Consider the following 23,459-nt stretch of genomic DNA (forward strand, 5'->3'; position numbering starts at 1 on the left):
AATTCCCAAAGGGCATTTTATAGATGCTTATTTTCCAAACCAGGCCCCAGGAAGCTGTGTGCACAGCAGCTGGCTGCGATGTCTTCGCAGTCTCCAGTGGTGCAGAAAGTGACTCGCGGTGAGGTTTGGGGCCAGCTGTGCCCGGAACCTCTTGACAGGCAGCATCAGCCTGGCCGGTGAGGCTCAGCGGTTGAGCATTGACCCATGAACCAAGATGTCCCTGGTTTGATTCCTGGTCAGGGCACAAGCCTGGGTTGTGGGCTCCATCCCCAGTGCAGGAGGCAGCTGATCTCACTGATGTTTCTTCTCTCCATCCCTCTCCCTTTCTCTCCCTGTAGAATCCATAAAAGCAAATTTTAAGGAAACAACACGCAGCGTTGGCCGCACTCTGGACCTCCTGCCTCGGAACTCTGGGCTGGGCCAGGACCCTGTGTAACCAGGAGATTCTCATTCGTGCTCCAGTTTGAGGAGCACTGAGCGCCCCCCCCCCCATTTCCTTCTCCCACCTGCTTACTCCATGAGGAGCCCAGCTGTCTGTAGAATACCCCACGTTTGCATTTGCCAGATTTTGTCCTCCTGGGGTCACTCACCTTGTTTCTCCTCCTTACATATTTAAAAAGCCCTCCACGCAGGTGATGTTAACGGGCAGCCGGGTTAAGAGCTGCAGTGACCAGCTCTGGCCTCAGCCCGAGAGCTGAGACCTTGCGTTCCAGGATCCTCACGGAGTTCCACGCGGGGCCGGGGCAGGACAGAGCCGGCGCTGCGGGTGGGTTAGGAGAGAAACGCCTCTTTCCCCGTTGCCGCCCCAGGAAGGGAACCAGCGCTGCACCTCAAGGTCACTGAGGAAGTCACTTCAGACTGTTTGTCCCAGGGGTGGAAGGGGAAGCAGGCGACAGCAGAGAAACGTGGGGCATCTTTTGAGGCTGGAAGGAAGGAGGTGAGGGTTTGGGGACCCCAGAGAGAGAATGGCTGCAGAGTCTGCCCTCATGTTCCAGGGACCAGGCCTCCCTCCGTTCTCTGCTATCCTAGGAGCCAGGATTGTTGCGGGGGTTCAGCATTTTAAAGCACCAGAGCCAGGCTGGTCCCCAAAGAGGCAGGTGCAGCTCTGTGAGGAGCAATCTGGCCACATTTCCCCAGGACTGTAAAAATGTTCCTATCAATTGTCCCGCCTAGAAATTGTACTTCTGGGAATTCTCCTGAAGGGCGGCTCCAGCCGCTGCCGTTGTGGCTCCGTTGGTTGGAGCTTCGTCCCGTACACCGAAGGTCTTTCACTCCCCTTCAGGGCACACACCCAGGTTGAAGGTTTGATCCCCAGCCCTGGTTGGGGCGTGTGTGGGAGGCACCCGATTGATGCTTCTCGCTCACACTGATGTTTCTCTCTCTCTCTCTCTCTCTCTCTCCCTCTCTCTCTCCCTTCCCCTCTCTAAAAACCAATGGAAATGTCCTCAGGTGAGGATTAATGGGGGGGGAAAAAAAGAGCTACTCTAAAGAAAGGCAAGACTATGAAGAATTTCACTGCAGCATCTTTTGTAACAGTGAAAAACTAGAAGTAACTCCGGTAACTAACAGTAAGATGGTGAAGTAAATTAGGGGACATGCGCCCCGCCGGCCTAGCTCAGTGGCTGAGCATCAACCCATGAACCAGGAGGTCATGGTTCAATTCCTGGTCAGGGCACATGCCAGGGTTGCAGACTTGATCCCCAATAGGGGGCGTGCAGGAGGCAGCCGATCAATGATTCTCTTTGTGCACTCGGGGGGGAGGGGGATCCCTCATCCCAGCCTGTGCCCTCTTGCAGTCTGGGACCCCTCGGGAGATAACAACCTGCTGGCTTAGGCCTGCTCCCGGGTGGCAGAGGGCAGGCCCAATCCCTGGGTGCAGCCCCTGGTCGGGCTCAGAGCAGGGCTGATTCGGGAGTTGGGGCGCCGCCCCGTCATGCACAGAGCAGGGCAGATTGGGAGGTTGCGATGCCACCCTCAGTCACGATCAGGCTAGGGCCAATTGGGGGGTTGGGGCACCGTCCCCTGTCACACTCAAGGCAGGGTCGATGGGGAGGTTGCGGCGCCACCCCCTGTCATGCACAGAGCAGGGCCAATCAGGGGGTTGGGGCGCTGCCCCCATCACACACAGAGCAGGGCCCATCAGGGGGTTGGGGCACCGCCACTCTCACACTAAGGGCAGGGCCGATGGGGAGGTTATGGCTCTACCCCATCACTCACAGAGCAGGGCCCGTGGGGGGGGGGGGTTGGGGAGCTCCCCCTTATCAGGCACAGAGCAGGGCTGCTCAGGGGGTTGGGGCCCCGCCCCCTGTCACGCTGATCCCGGTGCTGGGAGGCATATTACCCTTTTACTATACAGGGTAGAGGCCTGGTGCATGGGTGGGGCCAGCTGGTTTGCCCTGAAGGGTGTCCTGGATCCGGGTGGGGGTCCTCACTGGGGTGCCTGGCCAGTCTGGGTGAGGGGCTGAGGGCTGTTTTCAGGCTGGGAGTGACTGAAGTTCCCAACCGCTCCTTTTTTTCTTTTTTCTTTTTTTTATTCTGGGCCAGCTTTACCTTGAGGCTTGCGGCTGAAAGTAGGTTTCTGGCCTTTGCTTACAATGTTGCGAAACTGCTGGCTGAAGTCCGGTGGTATTCGTTACAGTGTTTCTTAAACTGCCTGCTCAGAGGCAGCGGCAGGCGGGAACGCTGGTTTCCTCCGTCACTGAGGCAACCAAGCCTCATGTTAGTTTCAAGCTGCCTGGCTGCCGGCCGCCATCTTGGCTGACAGTTAATTTGCATATCTCGCTGATTAGCCAATGAAAAGGGTAGCGGTCGTACGCCAATGACCATGTTTCTCTTTTATTAGTGTAGATGTTTCTATGTCTCTCCTCTCCTGTCCTCTCTGAAATCAATAAAAATATATATTAAAACAAAACGAGGCAAAGCAAGTAGCCTTATTAAGAATGCATTTGGGCCTTGGACGGTGTGGCTGGGTTGGAGTGTTGAACTGTACACCAAAAGGTGTTGGATTTGATTCCAGGTCAGGGCACATACTGGGGTTGCTGCTTCGATCCCTAGTTGAGGTGTGTGTGGAGACATCAACGTCTCTCTCTCTCTCTCTCTCTCTCTCTCTCTCCCCTCCTCTTCTCTAAAGTTAACGAAATATTTTTTTAAAATAAAAATAATAAAAAAGAATACACTTGGCATAAAGCACAAGTGGGCAACTCAGCTAGTCCGAGTGCCCCGCCTACTGGGGGGGGCGGGGCCTCAAGGTTGTTTTCTTTAATTTTAAAGGTATTTTTATTGACTTCAGAGAGGAAGGGAGAGGAAGAGAGAGAGAGAAACATCCATGATGAGAGAATCATCGATCGGCTGCCTCCTGCACGCCCCCTACTGGGGATGGAGCCCACAACCCGGGCATGTGCCCTTGACTGGAATTGAACCCAGGACCTTTCAGTCTGCAGGCCGACGCTCTATCCACTGAGCCAAATCAGCTAGGGCTCAAATGGATTTTTTTTTAAAAAAATATGTTTTTATTGGTTTTAGAGAAAGAGCAAGGGAGAGGAATAGAGAGCTAGAAACATCGATGAGATATGTCAATCAGCTACCTCCCGCACGCCCCCTGCTGGGCGTAAAGCCTGCAACCTGGGCATGTGTCCTGACCAGGAATTGAACCAGGGATCTCTTGGTTCATGGGTGGACGCTTAATCACTGAACCACACTGGCCTGGCAAATGGATTTGTGAGAATATATCAACTCATGTAACTGCAAAACCCATTTAGATCTGATTTCAGTCATGGATCCTTGTGCTCAAATAATGTGATCAGAACCCATCTTTCCTCAGCTCTTGGTCCTGGTTCATTCACTCTGTAGGTTGCATGCTTGGCTGGACTCTCCCCCAGTGGTGGCACAGATGGCTACCAGCAGGTCCTGGCTGACATCCACAAGCTTAGCAACTCTCATGAAAAGAGAACACTTTCTTCCCGAACAGGTGTAGGAGCTGCCTAACCCAGGTTGCATGTCCACGCCTGAGCCAATTTCCAAGGCTCAGAGGATGCAGGAGGCTGGTTGGCCAGACCTCGGTCACGTGGTCACTCCTTGGAGCCAAGAGGTAGAGCCAGCCCCACTTGACCACATGGATCAAAAACATGCAAGGGCCCGACTGGCGTGGCTCAGTGGTTGAGCGTCAACCTATGAACCAGGAGGTCACGGTTCGATTCCCGGTCAAGGCACATGCCCAGGTTGTGGGCTCCATCCCCAGTGTGGGGCGTGAATGAGGCAGCCAATCAATGATTCTCTCTCATCATTGATGTTTCTATCTCTCTCTCCTTCTCTCTTCCTCTCTGAAATCAATAAAAAAATTAAAAAAAAATCGTGGAAGGGAAATGTGGGGTGCCGTCACCCAAAGAGGGGGGGAATTGGAGCTGAGCAGGCAAAAACTGATGTCCTTATCTACATCTTCTATTATTCTTGGCATCCCATGGTCCTTATCATAACCTTAATTAAACAGCCCCAATCCTCCACCTTATGCAGCCACCCTCCGTTTTCCTTTAACATTGAAATAGAAGGACTGGAGGGAGCCCCTTGCCACTTCCTGAGGACGCCAGGCCCCTCCCTGAACTCCGAGGGCTCCCACGCTGGGCTCACTGCCTCCAGAGTCAGGCCGTGCCCAGCCAACCAGTTCCTTTTCTTCTTTGCGTGACTGAGGTAAAATGGACAAATAAAGATTGTACCCATGTAAGGTATACAAATGGATATTTTGATATTCGTGTATATTGTGAAATGATCAGCACAATCAAGCTAATAAGTATATCCATCACCTCATTTTTTTGTGGTGAGAACACTTAAGATATACATATACTCTGAGCAAACTTCAAGTGTACAGTACAGTGTGTGAACGATACAGCCTAACTCCCCTGAAGGCTGCCCTTCTTTGTCCCCAAATGGAGCCCCCTGGCCTCCCCCACTGCCCCGGAGCTCAGTAACCCAAGCTGGGTGACGAACATTCTCATCCCCTCAGCTGCCAGTAAATACCTCTAAATTACTCGCCTCACGCCCACATTTCCACCCGGAACCAGGCACGAGCTGGGCGGGTGGGGCTTTGCACGTTTGTGCGAGAGATGCCGTCTGGGGACTCTCGCCCCCAGCGATGTGAGTGAGTAGCATGCATCGCCCTGTGTGACGGCTACACTGGGACCCTTGAGGCTTAGCTGCCACTGGTGAGGAGTTGGGCTCATGATGCTTCTTGGGGGGAAAAGTAATCAAGAATACAAGCCCTTTCCTCCTGAAGTTCAATGTTATAGGAACCTAAGTGCCCCCAGGGGGAAGCGTTCCTGGTCAAGGGGAGGTGACCCAGGCAAAAGGGAAAGACCTAAGGGCCTACGGGGCTGGGCTGGCTCTGACACAGCGTGTAGGTGAGGCTGGGAACCCTTCGGATCAAGCCCCTTGGGCCCGGCAGGAGGTGGGCTATAACACCCCAGAGTAGCGGTTTTTCAACCGGTGGCTGCAAGAACTTTTAAGACATGCAATACCTGACTCCTTAGCCAGGGGCCCTCCCCTCTTTTCCCTTAGAGCGTCAGATAGACAAATGACGACAGCCAACACATAGCCATCTGGTGTGAATGAATCCAAATTATACCTATATTTTTTTATAGATCAGCAAAATTCTAGTAATTAGTTTCTGTGCGCCATGAGATGAAAAAGGTTGAAAATCGCGGCCCTAGGGGATGCCTGAGGTCAGCCGTGATGCTGAGCGGCGAGCAGAAGCAGCAGCACAGAAGACTGAGGCCCCCTAGTGGTAAGGGCCGGCCTTCTCCGACGCAGTGGGAGTTAGAAAGAAAGGTGATATTTTCACATCAAGCAAGGGATGCAGAGATATTGCTAGCATTTGTAGATTTCCCCTCCACCTTTTAACAGTCCAAGTATTCTGTCTTAAAAAATATATATATCTTAAAATAAAAATATTTTTGATTGATTTTAGAGAGAGAAAGAAACATTGATTTGTTGTTCCACTTATTCATTCATTGGTTGATTGTTTCTCTTTTTTTAATCCTCACCCAAGGATATTTTTTCTATTGATTTTTTGAGAGTGTGGAAGGAAGGGAGGTGAAGAGAGAGAGAAACATTGATGTGAGAGACACAGCAGTGGTTGCCACCCGCAGGTGTCTCACCTGGGGCTGGGATCGACCTGCAACCCAGTACGTGCCCTTGACCTGACCCACAATCAAACTCTTGACCCTTTCGTGCATGGGCTGATCTGATGCTCTCTCCACTGAGCAACACTGGCCAGGGCGACGGGTTGATGTGTGTGCCCTGACCAGGGGGTGGAGCCCATACCCTTGGCGCATCAGGATGATGCTCTAACGGAGCTCCTGGGCCAGGGTCCAAGTATTCTTGTTAAGTGAAGGCACCCGCCCTTATTGCAGCCAATTGGCAGATGTTTTGAAATAACAGGATTTAGATCAAATTCTTGGGTAGGAGTACTTCACCTTCTGATCTGGTCTGAGTGGATTTTTTTTCCTCATCTCCCCTCTCACCCCCACTTTCCTTCCCCCAACTCCTATTTCACAGATAATTATGTAAACTGTTTTCCCCCCAAGAGAAACAAGTTTTATTTGAGGCATAAAGAGCATGTGTTTCTATCACATAGGAGGGGGTTGCCATTAGGGTTCTAGTTTCTAAGATTCTGTCTTAGACCCAGCTTCTACCACAGTTTCTTGGGTAATGAATTAGAAAGGGAGCAAAATACGGCCTGGAAAGAAAGTCATTACTGTTGCTGGGAAGCTGTAAGGAATGGGAAGATCTTACTCAAACGAGGGTGCCTTTAATAGGGCCCCAAGATGAAGGGCATCGTGTGGGGGGAAACGGTCTGAGTTCCTGGTGTTGGCAGAGATGCTGGCATCTCTTTCCACAGCAAGGACTCACCCCTGAATGGAGGCCGCAAGGTGGACACGGCAATTTTGACTGCAGCAGCATTTGAGGGGGGGGGGCCTCCCCTGTTTTCTCTCTAGATTTCCAGTTCAGTGACCCCTTTCCCTGAAGAATTCAAGAGGTCATGGTCACTGCTACTTGTTGGATGAAGCTGGCCAGGTTCACGTCCCGTCCGACAGGCCTGCACACGCACGTGCTCAGGGTGATGTGGACGCCGGTCCAGCTTCTCAGCTGCAGGGCCACTCTTGTCATGAAGCCAAGAGCCCGGCTGAAGTCTTGGAAATGGACCTGCTTGAAGATGTGTCTCGGCCTTCCCGCTCGTTCCAGCCCCCGCCCTCAGGTTTGGCAGCCCTGGTCCCTCTCCTCAGCACTCAGCCTGTGGGCTTTGCCGGCCACGTCGGGGCATGGCGGGGGCGCGGGGGAGCAGCAGGTGGCTGTGCGGAGAGCAAGTGCAGTTCAGGGTGCACAGGGCGGCCGGCGGGCGGGGCCGTGCTGGGGCTGGCCCCTGTGTAACCTATTTAACGTCTATTTTCCTCTTTAGAAAATAAGTTGCAGGGGACAGACCATTTGTCTTGTTTCTTGCTGTACCCTGAGCCCCTAATAGCACTGGGCATTCACTCACTCATTTGACAAATTGGGGGGAGGGGGGCTGTCACGTGCCAGGGAGGGGAGTAACAATTTGCCAAATACTGACTGTCCTTTTTTTTTAAATGTTTTTATTTCTTTTTAGAGAGAGAGGGAGAGGGAGAAAGAGAAATATCAATGTCAGAGAGTGAAACATGGACCAGCTGCCCCCTGCACCCTCCGCCCCACCACCACCACTGGGGATGGAGCCCGAAACCCAGGCATGTGCCCTGACCGGGAATCGAACCTGCAACCTCTCAGTGCCCGGGATGGCGCCCAAACAACGGAGCCACACAGCCAGGCCAGCACTGACTGTTCCTAGGGAACGCCCATCTGGTGGGGAGGGGCGGAGACAGACACGGGGCATTGAGTGCTCAGCGTAAGGCAGCGCCTGTACCCTGGGGGGCACCCAGGAGTTCACCTGTGAGTGGGACCTGGAGGGAGGGGTTTCGGGAGGTCGGGGAGAGTCCAAGACAAGGGTCCAGGCTGTGGGTGAGAGCAATGTGGTGGGAGGCCGCACAGGGGAGAGGAGTAGGGGTGAGGCTGGGGCCTTGGGGCACTGGAGGGTTTCACCGTCTAATCTGTGGCCAGACTCACGCTGGCTGCTGAGCCTGGAGAGCTCCGGAGGGCGCAGGGTGAGGAGCCCCCCCAGGCAGGGGCCACTCCCCACCCTCCCCCAGACCCAGGGTCCTTGCTCGCCTCATGCTCAGGCCCTGCCTGAGCCTCCTCTAGGTCTGAGGTCGCAGGAGGCCTGGAGTAGCTGCCCGACTGCAGACACTTGTCACGTTTTCCGTTTCCAGAGTAATTCTGCGGACCCCACTGCCCTGTATCTGAGACAAGAGAGCCACCCAGTGGTAATTTTTCTGAATTTTTTATTTTATAGCAATTGTCAAGATAGAGAATAACACATTTAAAAACCTCCTCAGGGCCAAAGGATGCCAGAGTATTTACAAACACATGGGGAGGGGGTCAATATATGTGGGGCTGGGGGGTCCCACCCAGGCCCTGAGCCTGGCTACGATGCCACCACAACTGTCCCATCGGCCACAGCGAGCGGCTCAGGGAGCATCGGTGGCCTTGAGGCTCTGCTCAGGGGCCTGGCAGACCCGCTAGCTAACTTGTGGCCCTGCCTCCTGCCAGGGGGCTCCCCACACCCTACAGGCCAGCTCAGAGGGGCCTCTGGGAAGCACCAAAGGACAGGGGGCCTGCCCAGGGCGGGACAGAGACGTGGGGCGCGCGCGCGCACACACACACACACCTCACAGAGGAATAGCAAGGGGAGGATTCTTTAAAGTTTTTTTTTGTTGTTTTCTAAGTCTTCATGTCTACGGTGTTACTTTTTGCTATTTATTTTTTTGTTTCTTCGACAGTGACATAAACTGAGGTAAACATCTGTGACCAACACCTCTCCTAAGGGGCAAAGGGTCCCAACCAACCCGCAGCGCAGCCAGCCGGGGCAGCCGCGGCCACAGCGGAGCAGCCCTGGTTCCAGCCCTGCTGAGTCAGCGTCCCTGCCCCGCTGTGCCCTGACGATGCTGGGCCACACAACTACCGTCCCTTCCCGGCGCTAACATCCCAGCTACTAAGACGAGGATCTCAACAGAGAGAGGGAGAGGACGCACGAGGGACATCTACTTGGAATCTCGCTTCCTTGTTATTGCAGGAGACAGGATGTCGAAAGGCCTAAGGCAAAAGGAGAGGTGCCGGTGGTGGGCTCCGGGGTCCGGGGTCCGGGGCAGTGACGGGCCTTGGCCCTTGGTGAAAGAAGGGGTTTGCTACTTACCTGGCGTGTGGAGGCCCCGATGCCTGCTGGCGAGGTGGGTCTTGAGAGGGCGCACACCGAGGGGTGGGGGCCAGGCCCTGGGGCAACCTGTTTGTAAACTGGACCCAGGCAGGGCAGGGGGACCTATAGCCCTTTTGTGCGGTGGGAATAAGGGGTGAATGGAGGGGGGCTCCAGGCCAGAGGGTGGTCGGGGCTCCTCTGGTCAGCCTGGCCCATTACAGAGCCCCCTCCAATGGCCAGAAGGGACCTGGCAGGTGGGGCGCATGGTGGTGAATGGTGCCCTGCCAGGCAGAGGGGCAGCCTCACCATGTTGAGGTTATTGCAGGTCCTGGGCCTCCACAGCGGGCCGGGCGATGAGGGAGCCCTGGGTGAGGCTGGGCTCCTCTCCGCGGTTGTGCTGCCCGGGGCCTGAACCGGCCTGCGGGTGCCTCCTGGCGGATTCCCTGAGGGGGTGGTGAGAAGCAGGCCTGGTGCCCTCCGGCAGCTGCCCGGCAGGAGCCCTGGAGCAGGGAGGAGTTGCTGAGGCCTCTGACGCAGTCACTCGACACACAAGGCTACACGCACACGTGTGCACTCTGTGCGCTCACACAGCACACCCACGCCCTGCTGTTTCCTCGGCACCCGTTCTCACACCCGCAGCGTCACAGCCAGGACCGGAAATGTGCGCCGTGGGGACAGGGCTGGCCGAGGCTGACCCAGCGGAGACCCAGGGGAATTTCTGGCACCAATCACCTCACCGCCAGCCAGGGCACTCTCTGGGCTGGGCAGCCAGGACTGGGGGGATCTGAGAGGTTCCCTGGGCCTGGGGAAGGTGTGGCGGGCAGGGGAGCTGGGCCCTGCCTTGGGCTCTACACTCCCCTACCCTAGGGGTGCCGGGGTCCCTGCCCTGGGAGCCCTTCTGCCCTCTGAGGAGGAGAGTGAGGGCTACGGGACCTCCACCTCTCAGGTCTGGTGGCCCAGGGCAAGCTGCCCTCCTGCGATCGGCGTCCTCATCAGAATGGGTGGGGGAGTCACTGGGTTCCTAGGGCCTGTGCCTGGGCACAGACTTTGCAACACCCAGACATTTGCTACATTTTGCAAGGGGCCGGCCCTTCCCCTCCAGCCTCCCGGGAGCCCGCAGGATGCAGGTGAGCAGCACCCTGCTCCCAGCTCATTGTCCTCCTTCCAGCAGCGCCCAGGGGCCTCAGCCTCTTCTCTGCCCCAACACTCCTGTCCCTTTCTGTGCCCAGGGTGTGTCAGGGGCAGGAGGGCAGGACTGGGGCGGGGCTGGGGGATGCTCTGCCAGGGGGTGCGAAGGGCCAGGGGCGACTAGTCGAGGTTCTGGGGGTCAGGGAGGTGTTGGGGAGTCCACCCGCAAGCTCCCTTGCTCCAGGTGTCAGGGGGCCTCCGAACGCTCGGGTCTGTGGGGCTTGGCTCCTATGGGCGCCACAGGCCAGGCCAGAGGCCTTGGTGTCTATCCCCAGCCCTTCAAACGATGGGCGGGCGCCGGGGCTGGGCTGCCGTCCTGCCTAGACTACTACTACTCCCTCCACCGCCGCCGCCACCCGCCTGTCGGGGCCCGGGGCGGCTCCAGCGCCCAGCCGGCTGCGTGCCCAGGAACCGGCGCCCGGCCCGAGGGCGGCAGGGCGGCTCAGACGCAGATCTCGATGGCCGTGGCCAGCACCACCTGCCCTTTGCTCTTGTCCGGGCGGCCGTCGGTCCTGCCAGGCGGGCCCGGGGGCGCCAGCCCAGCCTCGGGCACGGGCACGGGCACGGGCACGGGCACGGGCCCGACAGCCGGGGGCGGGGGCCGGGAGCCGCTGCCGCTCTCGGTCAGCACCGTGCGCTTGAGCGGCCCGGGCGCTTCGAGGCGCAGCGGCCCGGCGGGCGGGCGGTCCCCCGGGGCCTTGCGGGCGCGGTGCGAGGGCCGGCGCCGCAGCTCGGACGTGAGCTCGTGCTTGAGGAAGCGGAAGACCTCCTTGGCCGGGCCGCGCCGCTCGGGCTCGAGCGCCAGCAGCCGCTGGAACATGCGCAGCGCCGGCTCGGTGAAGCGGCGCCACTGCGACGGCAGCCCCGGCAGGCGGCCGCGCTGCCAGCGCACGAACTCCTCGAAGAAGGCGTCGGCGCCCGAGGCCGCCTCCCACGGGAAGTTGCCGGTGAGCACGCAGAAGATGAGCACGCCGAAGGCCCACACGTCCACGCCCGTGTCCACGGCCAGCCCGTCGGCGCGGCCCGCCTGGCACACCTCGGGCGCCGTGTACGGGATGGTGCCGCTGACCCGCTTCACGCGGCAGCCCACGCGGCGCGTCATGCCGAAGTCGGCGAGCTTCACGCGGCGGCACTCGCGGTCGAACAGCAGCACGTTCTCGGGCTTGATGTCGCGGTGCACCAGCTGCCGCCCGTGCATGAAGTCCAGCGCCAGGCCCAGCTGCTGCACGCAGCGCTTCACCGTGTCCTCGGGGAGCCCCACCTGGGCGGGGGCGGGGGCGGGGGAGGGGGCGCGTTCAGGGCCGCCGGCCCCGCCCCCAACTCGGTCCTTCTCCTTCCACCTCCCGCCCACACCTTTCCCCTCCCCTCCCCTCCCCTCCCCTCCCCTCCCCTCCCCTCCCCTCCGCCAGAGCTGCCACTCTGGTCCCACCCCCATTACCCCCAGCGCCTGCCGCTCTCCCGCACCGACCGGGTTATCTCTGGTCCCTGTCTGGCCCTTTCCCCAGTAACTGCAGCGACAGGCGGTACTGAGCACCTACCACGGGCCACCTGCTGTGTGAAGCACCCTATCTGTCCTGTCTCACCAACTCCACAGGGGCTCCTATTACGCCCATTTCTCTTGTAGGGACCCCGAGGCTGGGAGAGACCTAGTCCAGCGGTTCTCAACCTGTGGGTCGCGACCCCTTTGGGGGTCGAACGACCCTTTCACAGGGGTCGCCTAAGACCATCGCAAAACACATATATAATTACATATTGTTTTTGTGATTCATCACTATGCTTTCATTATGTTCAATTTGTAACAATGAAAATACATCCTGCCGAAACCGGTTTGGCTCAGTGGATAGAGCGACGGCCTGCGGACTGAAGGGTCCCTGATTCGATTCCGGTCAGGGGCATGTGCCTGGGTTGCGGGCACATCCCCAGTAGGAGGTGTGCAGGAGGCAGCTGATCGATGTTTCTCTCTCATCGATGTTTCTAACTCTCTATCTCTCTCCCTTCCTCTCTGTAAAAAATCAATAAAATATAAAAAAAAGAAAAGAAAATACATCCTGCATATCAGATATTTATATTACGATTCATAACAGTAGCAACATTACAGTTATGAAGTTTCAACGAAAATAATTTTATGGTTGGGGGTCACCACAACATGAGGAGCTGTATGAAAGGGTCACGGCATTCGGAAGGTTGAGAACCACTGACCTAGTCACTGATCAGTAGGCGGCAGAGCAGGTTCAAACCTGGCACGGCCAGCAGCAAAGCCGGTGCCGGGACCCTCCTGCTTCCCCCCTCGGCAGCTGCTCTGGGAGCCTCTGCGGCCCTGTCCTCCCTTTCGGTGCCTCCACCGGGTCCTTTGCAGCTGCAGAGGCCGCTGCGGGCCCTCATCCCTCACTCTAGCGGCTCCTCCCAGTGCTCATCGCAGCCTGTCATCTGGCTCATAGCCCAGTGTCTGTGTCCCCGAGGGGACCAGGACCGGACCTTGGTCTTGTTCACTGTGAGTCCCTGCCCTCCCAGCAGCGGCTCAGTAAATACTCATGGAGTAAATGAGTGGCCTGGCTCCTCCCAACCCACACTCTGGGGCCCTGGAGACCGGCTCCCCATCCTCAGCCACCGCCCCAGGTACCTGCGGAGGAATGATGTCGAACAGGTCCCCAGCGGGCGCATACTCCTGGGCAAAGACGTAGCAGTCCTCGGTCTCAAACACCACGTCAAAGACCTTGATGATGAAGGGGCTGGAGGAGAGGCTGTTGGTGATGCTCACCTCCCGCAGGAAGTTCTTCAGCTTGGTTTTGCTCTTGTTCACAAATTTCAGCGCCATTTTCATGCCTGGCAGGGCAACAGTGGTGAAGGCCCCCGCTCCTGCCCTCCTGCACTTGACACCACCCATGCCTGTCTGCACAGCCTGTCCCAGGCACAAGGCACAATGGGGTCCCAGAGGGCAGAGCCAGCGAAGGGAAAGCACTTGCCAAAGGCCGTGCAGCCAGTCAGGGCTCGAGCTGGGTCCTCTGCACCCAGCCTGCAGCTGCCCCATCGTTTCATTTTCCTCCTGACATACTAGACTTACGTAGCGCGTTTGTCTCCCCCAACAAGAACACAACTTCCCAAGAGCAGGGACCTTTGTTTTGTTTATTGCTACATCTCCAGTGCCTACAGGAGTCTGGTGCACAGTAGGTGCTCAACGAATGTTTGTTTAATGGATGAATGAATGAGAAGGAATTAAACACAGGGAGGCGAGGGCCTGCAAGGCACATACTAGTATCTCTGACTGTGTGCTTGGGCAGGCACCTGTGTATCCACAGAGCACTTGCCTTGCCTTCAGCAATTCACATTCACAACTGACTCCTCACAGTGATCCTATGAACTGGGCACTAATGCTACCCCATTTTACAGAGGATGAAACCTGGGCACAGAGAGGTTAAGTCACGTGCCTAAGGTCACACAGCAAGCAGGTGGCGAAGCTCAGGTGACCTCATGTCCAGTGACCTTCCTGTTGCCTTCAGTCGGCATAGAGCCCCCTGCCCCAGGTGTGTGCAAGTGTGGGAGCTCATGCAGACCCCATCTGCGACTGAGTGGGCACTGCTGTGAGCCTACAGTGTGGGGAAGGCAGCAAGTTCTGTGGTTAAGTGAGAAGGCTCTGGACCTGAGGACTGGGGCCTCATCCTAGCTCAAACCCTCTGCATGACCTTGACTGAAACTCTCTGAGGAACGGAGCTTGCCACGCTGTTCTCACAGGGTCATCGCCCACCCTCCTCAAAGCAGGTGCCCTGTTCTGGAGGACCCACAGTCTGCCCATCTCCCTGGGGCCAGCTATCACTGATATGCTGGTGATTCTCCCACCACCACCAGCCTGACCTTGGCCTCCTCCTGAGCTCCAGATGTCCTAGGCTGCATCCTCTTCACCGGGACCACTGCCTCTCCTCCCTGCTAGCCTCCTGGCCCCCGCAGAGAGCCCCTGAGAGCCCCAGCTAAGTCCCCACCCAAGCCATGACACCAGCCGCCTTACAGATACTCACCTGTGCCCTTGTGGGCCACCAGGTCAACCTTCCCATAGGTGCCTTTACCCAGCTCCCGCACCAGTTCGTAGTGCTTGGTGACGTCGCTAGCAGCCAGGGTGCGGAGGGTCAGGGCCTGCATGTCTTCAGTGAGGAGGGGCACGCCTGCCCCCAGCCCAAGGGCCGTCCCTGGCCCACAGCAGGGCAGAGCGCGGGGTGGCTCGGGCTCTGGGCAGCCCACGCTCATCTTCTCCCTGTTGTGGGGGGTGTGGCATCAGGTCAGGACCCATTCTCCACCTACCTTTTCCCTCCCCAGCACCTAGAACCCCTGGAGGCCAGGTGCCAGGCCCAGGATGACCACAATGGGCAACAAGCATCTTTGCTGCATTACCTTCCCCAAAGCTTCTGGACCAGCTGAGCTGGCACCCCCCACTTGGGTAGTGCCAGCCTATCTGTCTCCTGCTGTCATCCAGACCCAGTGTCAGGGATGGTACTGACACAAAGACGCCATAACTCTTCCTCAGAGCAGCTAGAGGTGACCTCCAGAAGTGGTTTGCTATTCAGCTGACCCAGAAAACCCCACAAAATCATGCAAATCAAGAGGTTCAAATCTTCATGTTCACTCTACAGAAGCAATGTGTGCCATTCGTCGTTACAATGATGGAGCTGGCAGGCGTGCCCAGGCCAAACCGTGGGGCTGGACACGGGGCCGGTGGCCAAAACGGAGTGCTGAATTTTTGCTGCATGTGCTTAAAAATGCAGAGAGTAATGCAGCGCGCAAGGGCTCAGATGTAGATTATCTGGTCATCGAGCACATCCAGGTGAACAAAGCCGCCAAGATGCGGGCAGAACGTACAGAGCTCACGGCGGGTTAACCCGCACGAGCTCTCCCTGCCGCACTGAGAGGGCCCTGCTGAGAAAGGGCAGGCGGCTCCTACACCAGTGGAGGAGGAGTGCACAGGAGAAAAGATGTCCCAGAAGGAATGGAAGGAACAAAAGCTTCCGGCCCCGCAATAAATTCAGCATCAAATGAGAGAGAGAGAGAGAGAGAGAGAGAGAGAGAGAGAGAGAGAGAGAGAGAAAGAGAGAAAGGCACGCCAGGGACAGAGTTCACAGAAGTGGTCCCATTCACAGTGCTGATCAGCACCTGCCCTTGACCAGGTGCCACAGGGCCCTGGGGACACTGCACTGGACACACAGGTAAGAATCCTGCCTCAGGGGACTTACCTTCCGGGAGGTGGGTAATACACCTGGTGAACAGATGAAGTATACATTACGAGAAAAGGGGGTATGGGCTGTAGACAAAAATAAGGCAGGAGTGGGGAAGACCAGGTCTGAGGGCAGAGGTCATGTTATCAAATACATCAGCCACAGTCTCAGAACAAACACTCTGGCAGGTGGTGCAGATATGGCCACACACCCACCACAGCTTATAATCCCTCCGCCACCACAGATGACAGCATAGCCAGCTGAGGTACACAGAGTCACAGCTGGAGTCCCAGGACCCTGCCTGGGCCCCAGACACGAGGATAGAGCACCTGTCCCACAGACCCGCCCTCTCCCCTTTCCACTGACCCCTTCAGTGTCCACAAAGCTGGACACGCCCACTCCCTAGAGGTACAGGTTGTCTCCAGATGGTGTTGGGGGCCGAGAGCTGCAGTGGGGAGTCCAGGCCTGGGTAACAGTGAATCCTTCTGGGCCTGCATTTCTTGTCTGATGGGGGGGGGGGACTAGACTGGGGAGCTGGGTGTGCAGCAGCAGGAGCGGCCGGCACTGCACTCTCGGTGCTGACAGAAGCCTGCCACTTCGGAGCCTCCTCTGCTCCCTGCACGCCCCTCGACCTCCATCCCAGGTGTGCCACCCAACACCCTCACAGCCACCCTTTGCAAGACTGCCCATGGCTGAGAGAAAGCACAGACTTGGAGCCAGACGGCTGGCTTTGAACCCCAGCTCTGTCACTCGCTAGCTGGTTGGCCTTGGGCAAGGTACTTCATCTCTCTGTGCCTCAGTTTCCCATCTATAAGGAGGATGAGTCCCTTCTCCCTCCGGGCTGTTGTGAGGATCAATGAGTTAACAGACGTGAAGTGCTTGGTGTCTGGCCCAAAGAGTGCTCTCTGTGTGAGGTGTGCAGGTTCAGTATAATCTACATTCTCTCTGGCTGCGCTCGACCAGAGGCTGGGAGCCGGGTGAGTTCTCCGTGAGCCGGGCATCCTCACCCTGGCTCAGCCCCTCTCCTAGACCCAAACCCTCCTCTGCTTTCCCCTTCCCTCTGCACGACCCAGCCTCCCACTTCACAGGGAGGAGGAACATCAGGAGGGAACTTCCTGGCCTCCCACCCAGCCCCATCTGCAGTCTCCCAGCTGGCTGGGAGCTGGGGGCCCTTCTCCCTCCTCAGCTTGGCTCCCACCCTTCCTCCTCAGGATCCTGCCCCCCTATTCGGCCCCCCCTCCTCCATTCATGAATAAGCCTGTTCCAATAGAAGCTTCCCCTGCCCACTGCTTTTCCTCTCCTACTTCTCTCAGCCTGAACATATGCCAGGAGACCATCTGAAATGCCACATGAATGCCCTCAGTGTCTCTAGCCCATGTCAGACCCCCAGAGGGGGGGATGGTGGCAGGCCCCCAGAGCCCCCATCCTGCCCCCTCCCTCTACCCCCCCAGTGTGGTGAACCCGACCCGGCCATACACCGTCACCACGTCTCTGCAATCCCAGCGCCTGGCTGGATAGCACTGGGCCCTCTGGCTGCAGTCACCAGATGGTGTTGGGGCAGAGACTGCAGTGGGAGCTGGGCTAATGTGGGCACTATCTCCCACCATAGTCTTCCCTGGTTTCAGGGCTGGAAGGGGTCAGCTCTCCCACCCCCTGTCAACATCCACCCCGCCTGGAGGATCCCGGGGACAGCGAGTCGCTAGCTCTGATGCAGCAGGAACAGTGAGGCTGCCTTCTGTGGAGTGTGGGGCTCTCCCCAGGGGTGCTGATGAGCACACGCCCTCTGCTGCCCACTAGGGAGACACACTGGGCTGACCCACTTCTCCTGAACTGTGTGGACCCCCCAGGGCTGCTGAGGTGGGTGGGCCCGTGTGCAGGCACATGTGCAATGCTCCCACTTCGGGCTGTGTCCACTTCACTGGGGAGCTTGACGGGCAGCTGCAAGGTGCTAGGAGCCCTTCTTTGCTCCGTCCTGTAGGGTCTGCTGGTGCCTGGCTCCTCCCGGCTACCCTGGCCTCAGAGTTGCCCTGGCTGGGCACCAGGCTGGGTCAGGGGCACAGCCACAGAGTGGATTTTAGCCCCACCATTTGCCCCCTCACCCCAGGTTCAGTTCATGCTGACCACTGCCCTGCACCGCCTCTCTCCAGCTGGAATGTCTCTCTGCAGCCTCTTCCACATTCCTGCTACCTGCCTTCACCCCCCACCCCCCGCCAGCTCCTGGGTCTCAGTACGCTCAGGTCCCGCTCCTCCAAGAAGCCTTCCCTCCTGCCCCATTCCTGTCTCTTCGGATCCCAGGGTTCAGACAGGTTATGTCTCTCTCAGGACCCTGAGTATCTTGGGGTGTCTCAGCTGTTCCTTGCCTGTCCCCATCAATAGGTCACGAGGGGCTGGGGCTACATCAGATTAAACTCTTTCTATCTATGGCCTTGGTTCCTAGGGTCCAGTTTTGGGGGTCGCCTTCCTTGCCCACCTCCCTGTCCCTACAGGCCTGTTCCCTGCAAGGTGTCAGCAGGAGACAAGGAATGAATCCACACACGGTCCCCGCTGCTGCGTCATCCCCCCAGGTACTCACTGCCTCTGACCCACTTACTGCGCACGTGACTTCAGAGGTGCGGTGGGGAGTGACGGAACCTGCACGGGCCTTGGGGCTCAGCAGCCTCGGCCTTGACCCTAACGTGCACCACTTTTCGGCTGGGTGACCTTGAGCAAGTCACGCTGCTTCTCTGGGCCTCGGCTTCCACATCCAGACGAAGAAGAAAAGAATAATGACAACAGCAGCAGCAGCTGCGTCAGGCCCGTCCTAAGGACGACCTCCCTCCTCCCTGCTCCACGGGTGGGCATTATTATTACCCCCTCTTAGGGGCGAGGGGAGTGAGGCACAGACTCGCCTGACCAAGGTCATACAGCTAGTGCTGGGGGGCTCCCAAGTCAGGAAGCGGGAGCACCTCTGGCCCCTCATATCCAGGTGAGGGAAGTGAGGCCTGGAAGAGGGCGGAGCCTGGCCAAGGGCGCGCCCACACTCACTCAGCTCCTGTGGACAGCGCACTGGTGCCGGCACTGGTCCAGGTGCTCACGTGCATCACCCCCTTAATCCTCACAGCAGTCTAGGCAACAGGGACCAGTTCCTTTCTTCGGGGGGCACTGAGGCCGGAGGCATTCGTCTGGCGTCAGTGGGACCTTCACCCAAGTTTTACCTCCACCATCGTCACTGCCTCCGCTCTATGGAGCGGCTGCGAGCTGCCTGGCCCAGGCAGTGGGGCTGCTGGCCGCACCTGTGTCGTTGGCACTGCATCTGTCCACTCTCAAGCTGACTGTGCTGCCCCGGGGCCCACATGACTGGCACCTCAATGCATGTCCTCCCCGGCCCCAAGGGAAGCCCTCGGCTTCCATCTGTGCTGCTGAAGGCAGGAGGGTGGCGGCCCCCCCTTCCTGGCAGCAGCCTGGGCTGTGACCACAAAAGCTCTGGCCCTATGGGCTGGGCCTTCCTCCACCTGCGGGGAGGGCCGCAGAGTCGGGCTAGGGTTTCCCAAGCCAGAGGCAAGATGGAACCACTACCACTTCCTGTTGGCAGGTGGCTTGAGCTGGGTGCCCCATGAAAACTACCCCCAATGCATAACCCCACTCAGGCCTCCTTTCCATCCCCTGCTCCCTCGTGCACACATAGTGCAGCTTGGCAAAAACGTCACCAAGTCCTCACAAGCATCCTGAGAAGGAGGGCGGCACACTTCCTATTTCCTGAGAACAGCTTGAGCAGCCCTGGCCAGTTTGGTCCAGTGGATAGAGCGTCAGCCTGCGGACCAAAGGGTCCCCAGTTCGATTCTGGTCAAGGGCATGTACCTTGGTTGCAGGCTCCTCCCCGGCCCGGGCCCTGCTCAAGGCATGTGCAGGAGGCAACCAATCGGTGTGTTTCTCCCTGACATTCCCTCTCTCTAAATCAACAAAAAAATATCCTTGGGTGAGGATTTAAAAAACACATACAAAAAACCCACCCAGCTTGAGTATAACTTACATATCACAAAATTCCCCTAAAGTGTACAATTTGATGATTTTAGTAAATGTATAGAGCTGTACAGCCAGGCCACATTGAGCGATCATTTCTATTTTATGAGGAGCGGGGCCCAAGAGGTTGACTTATTATGGTTACAGCAAAGAGAGCCAACTGCCCACCAACTCTGTTTTGTCTCCTATAACACAGAGCTTTGCTGGCAGGCAGCTGTGGGCACTACCCCCTCACCTCCCTTGTGTCCAGCTGTGGTCACTGGACTTGATTTCCTTGATGAGATGAGAACAGAAATGATGTGTGTGTCACAGCTAGGCTAGGACTTTTAAGAATGGTTCATGTCTTTATTCTCTCTTCTTCTTTTAAAAAGCATTTTTATTTATTTATTTATTTATTTATTTATTTATTTATTTATTTCAGAGAGAGAAACATCAAAATAGCTGCCTCCAGCATGCCCCTTACCAAGGATCGAGCCCATCACCTGGGCACAGGCCCTGACCAGGAATCGAACCAGCAACCTTTCAGTGCACAGGTCAATGCCCAACCAACCGAGCCACACAGGCCAGGGCTCTCTATTCTCTCTTCTGCATGCTGACTTGATGCGGAGGACTCCAAGACCCTGAAGGATGGTGGATCTACAAGATAGGAAGAGCCTGGGTCCCTGGGTGTGGGAGGGTTACCCACTCGGCATCTTACACGAGCCAGAAGTAAACTTCTATTGTGTTAGGCTGCTGAGATATGGGGGCCTATTTGTTATAGAAGCTAGCGTTATCCTAATTCAAGGCTTATGGAGCAAGTGAGCAAAAGAGTAGGACTTGGACCTCAGTGTGTCTGACTGCCTGGAGTGTAGCTAGAGAAGGTAATCTTGATGGTGACAACACTGGCAACCAAATGGTAAGAATGCAGTTACAGGAGTAGGTGGAAGGCGAGCAGCCTGTAAAGAGAAGGGGGCCTGTCCTTATCCTGAGAGAAAAACAATACTGGCTAATATTTATTTATTTTTATATCTTTATTGATTTCAGAGAGGAAAGGAGGGAGAGAGATAGAAACATCAGTGATGAGAGAATCATTGATCGGCTGCCTTCTACACGCCCCCCTCCTGGGGATCGAGCCAGCAACCTGGGCATGTGCCCCAACCAGGAATCGAACCATGACCTCCTGTCAACACTCAACCACTGAGCCAAACCGGCCAGGCCTGGCTAATATTTACTGAGCATTTACCATTTGCCAGATGCTGTGCTAACACTATAAATTAAATCATTAACAATCACAAGTCTAGGAGGTAGGAGCTAGATAGGAGGTAGGATAGCTACTGTTATCCCCATTTTACAGGAAAGAATACTGAGGTACAGGCGGGCTAAATAACTTGCCAACAGCTAACTATTAGCACAGTTGGGATTTGAACTCAGGCCATCAGGCTTCAGACCCCATATACTGTGCCCTTCAAGGCCCCTGAAGGCAGATCCAGGCAGACAGCAATTCAAAGATGAAGTCGCAGCAGGGAGGAAGTGGGGCGGCGGGGAGGCAGACCCTGGGTGGGCATCTGTCTGGGAATAGGTAGAAGGCCAAGTCGGACTAAGTGCTATCAGTCAGGCCTTTCTTACTCTCACTCTGGGATTCTAAGATTCCGGGTCCCTGGGCTATAAGCACAGGCACTCCCAGGGGTATCCTTAACAAAGCCCTCACCTGGAAAGATGCCATTGAGTGGATGGCTGTTTGGGTGGGTCACCTCTCTGGGTCGATATTATTATTAAAATAAGTCCCTGTGAAAAAGCAGCTACCAGATGGAATTTCAGGTGCTGAGTGGGACAGGGAACCCCTCCGCCCGCCCTCGCCTGCTTCACTTGTGTTCCCCTGTAAAGCCAGAGGCTGCAGCTTCATTCCTTAGCCTGCATGTCTGAATCAGCTCCCCACACCCCCGCACTCTCCCCTCGCCTGCCTCCAGGTTCCTCCCCTCCAACCCCCGCTCCTATACATGCGATCAGATGAATTTTCTGAAGAGCAGACTGGATCTGGCTCTTGCCTAGCTCACGCACTTCAGTGGTTTCTTTTTTAAATTTTTTGTTGACAGTATTACAGATGCCCCCGATTCCCCCCACGCCCACTGCCTTGGCCCCCTTCAGTGGTTTTGTGAATGGGCCTGTGATATTTTCCCCTGCTTGGCACCAATTTCTTTCTTCAGGGAAGGGCCTCTCTCGGCCCCTGTGGTTCAGTAGGGTTGTCTCCACCCAGACCTGGCCGACCAGCGGATCTTCCCATCCACCAGGTCACTGCGGCTCTAAGCACCTGGGTCAGGCATGTCTACAGCCAGTTATACTCCTGAATGTTTGTTTCATGAATCAAAATGTTTCCCTTTCCCATAAGCAGGTCTGAGTTGAGTTTATGTAACTTGCAACTTGGAGACTGCAGAGGAGCATACGTACTCGAGCCCAGGCACTGCTTAGGTGCTAACACGAGGCAAGCAGGTCCAAGCGATGTATCAGATCTGGGGGTAAGCTTGCCAATCAGGAAGGCAGGGAAAATAGGCCTTAGCTAACCTGCAGCCAGGAAGGCCATGGTCAGTGCTCCAGCTTTTCCAGAGGGCACGGGCAGGAGGGATTCGGGTGGCTTCCTGGAGGAGGTGCCACCGGAATGAGCCTTGAAGGGGGTTAACAATTCAGCAAGAAACCCGAGAGCTCCCTGAAAGCAAGCCCCATGCCTTAATCATCTTCCTATTTCTAACACTTAGTCAGGGCGTGACAAACGCTGGGTGAATAATTCTTTAAGTGTTTGGGAAGTTGTAACTTTTTATATCTTGGCTGTCCTGTATGCGATCCTACAGGAACAAAGCTATTTTCCTAGGGGCCTGCATAGGGTATCATTAGCCCCATTTTACAGATGCGGAGGTTGATGGCCAGAAGAGAACAGTGGTTTGCTGAAAATCACATAGAAAGCCAGTGGCAGGGCTGGGCTAGAGGCCAGGGAGTCGGCAGGACAAGGTGCTGCCTCCCTCTAACCCCAGCCCCAAGGACAGCAGACATGGAGGAAAGTGATAATAACAGCTGGCACTTAGGGAACGCCTGTCATGTGACAACTGCTTCACGTAAATGATCTCACCTGATCCTCACGACATCCTGACATGGGGACTATTAATCATCCCAATTTATAGATGAGGAGACTGAGGCACGAGATCAAGATTATCCAGTAAAAGAGCCAGGATTCAAATCCAGGCATCACCACTCCAGTGTCAAAAGTTTAACCACTATGCTTTACTGTCTCTAAAATAATAGAGTAAAATTATCATCTATTTTCTCAACATGCCAATGCTTTACGTTGCTGCTGCCATTCAATCTTCATTTTACAGATATGGATGCTGAAGCCCAAAGGGGTTAAGCAACTTGCTCAAGGTCACACTCAGCCAGTGAGGGTCAGAGCCAGGGACGGAACCTTGAACTTTCTCTGCTTTATCTTCTCTGCACTTGGTCTCTGGTTTGCAGCCCAGGCCGCCCGCTAGTCCCATTGTCTTCAGCACCACAGGCGTGGACAGCACCCAAACAGGCCCAGCACCAAGTGCAAGGCAGCCAGGATGGAGAAGTGCTGCAGAGTGGTAACCCAGGCCCCCAGGGCTGGAAAGGCTGGACACAACCCAAGTGTCAATCTGCAGATTTGGTTAAATAAATGGCAATACGCCCATCCATACCTTTCCAGTGGCCCTTGAACATGCTTGAGCCAGAAGGGACTTTGGAGATCATGTGACCCAGCTCACAAACTTCCCAGGTGA

At 56.4% G+C, this 23,459-nt stretch overlaps 1 protein-coding gene and 1 pseudogene across 2 annotated transcripts in view; both read right to left on the minus strand.

The window, feature by feature from the left end:
- Nucleotides 1–7,020: 7,020 nt before the first annotated feature.
- LOC132232480 (pterin-4-alpha-carbinolamine dehydratase-like) lies at nucleotides 7,021–7,532 on the minus strand (annotated as a pseudogene).
- An 853-nt stretch (nucleotides 7,533–8,385) lies between these two features.
- Nucleotides 8,386–23,459, minus strand: part of SBK1 (SH3 domain binding kinase 1) — a 53,785-nt gene continuing 38,711 nt past the window's right edge. For both annotated transcript variants that reach the window (XM_059692446.1, XM_059692445.1), the window contains exons 2-4: nucleotides 14,512–14,744; nucleotides 13,122–13,324; nucleotides 8,386–11,762 (exon numbers count right to left, since the gene is read on the minus strand). In XM_059692446.1, coding sequence (XP_059548429.1) covers nucleotides 10,944–11,762; nucleotides 13,122–13,324; nucleotides 14,512–14,737 — 1,248 coding nt within the window. In that variant the 5' untranslated portion in view covers nucleotides 14,738–14,744 and the 3' untranslated portion in view covers nucleotides 8,386–10,943. The remainder of the gene's footprint in view (nucleotides 11,763–13,121; nucleotides 13,325–14,511; nucleotides 14,745–23,459) is intronic.

This window comes from Myotis daubentonii, chromosome 4 (genome assembly GCF_963259705.1).
Source record: "Myotis daubentonii chromosome 4, mMyoDau2.1, whole genome shotgun sequence".
NCBI lineage: Eukaryota > Metazoa > Chordata > Mammalia > Chiroptera > Vespertilionidae > Myotis > Myotis daubentonii.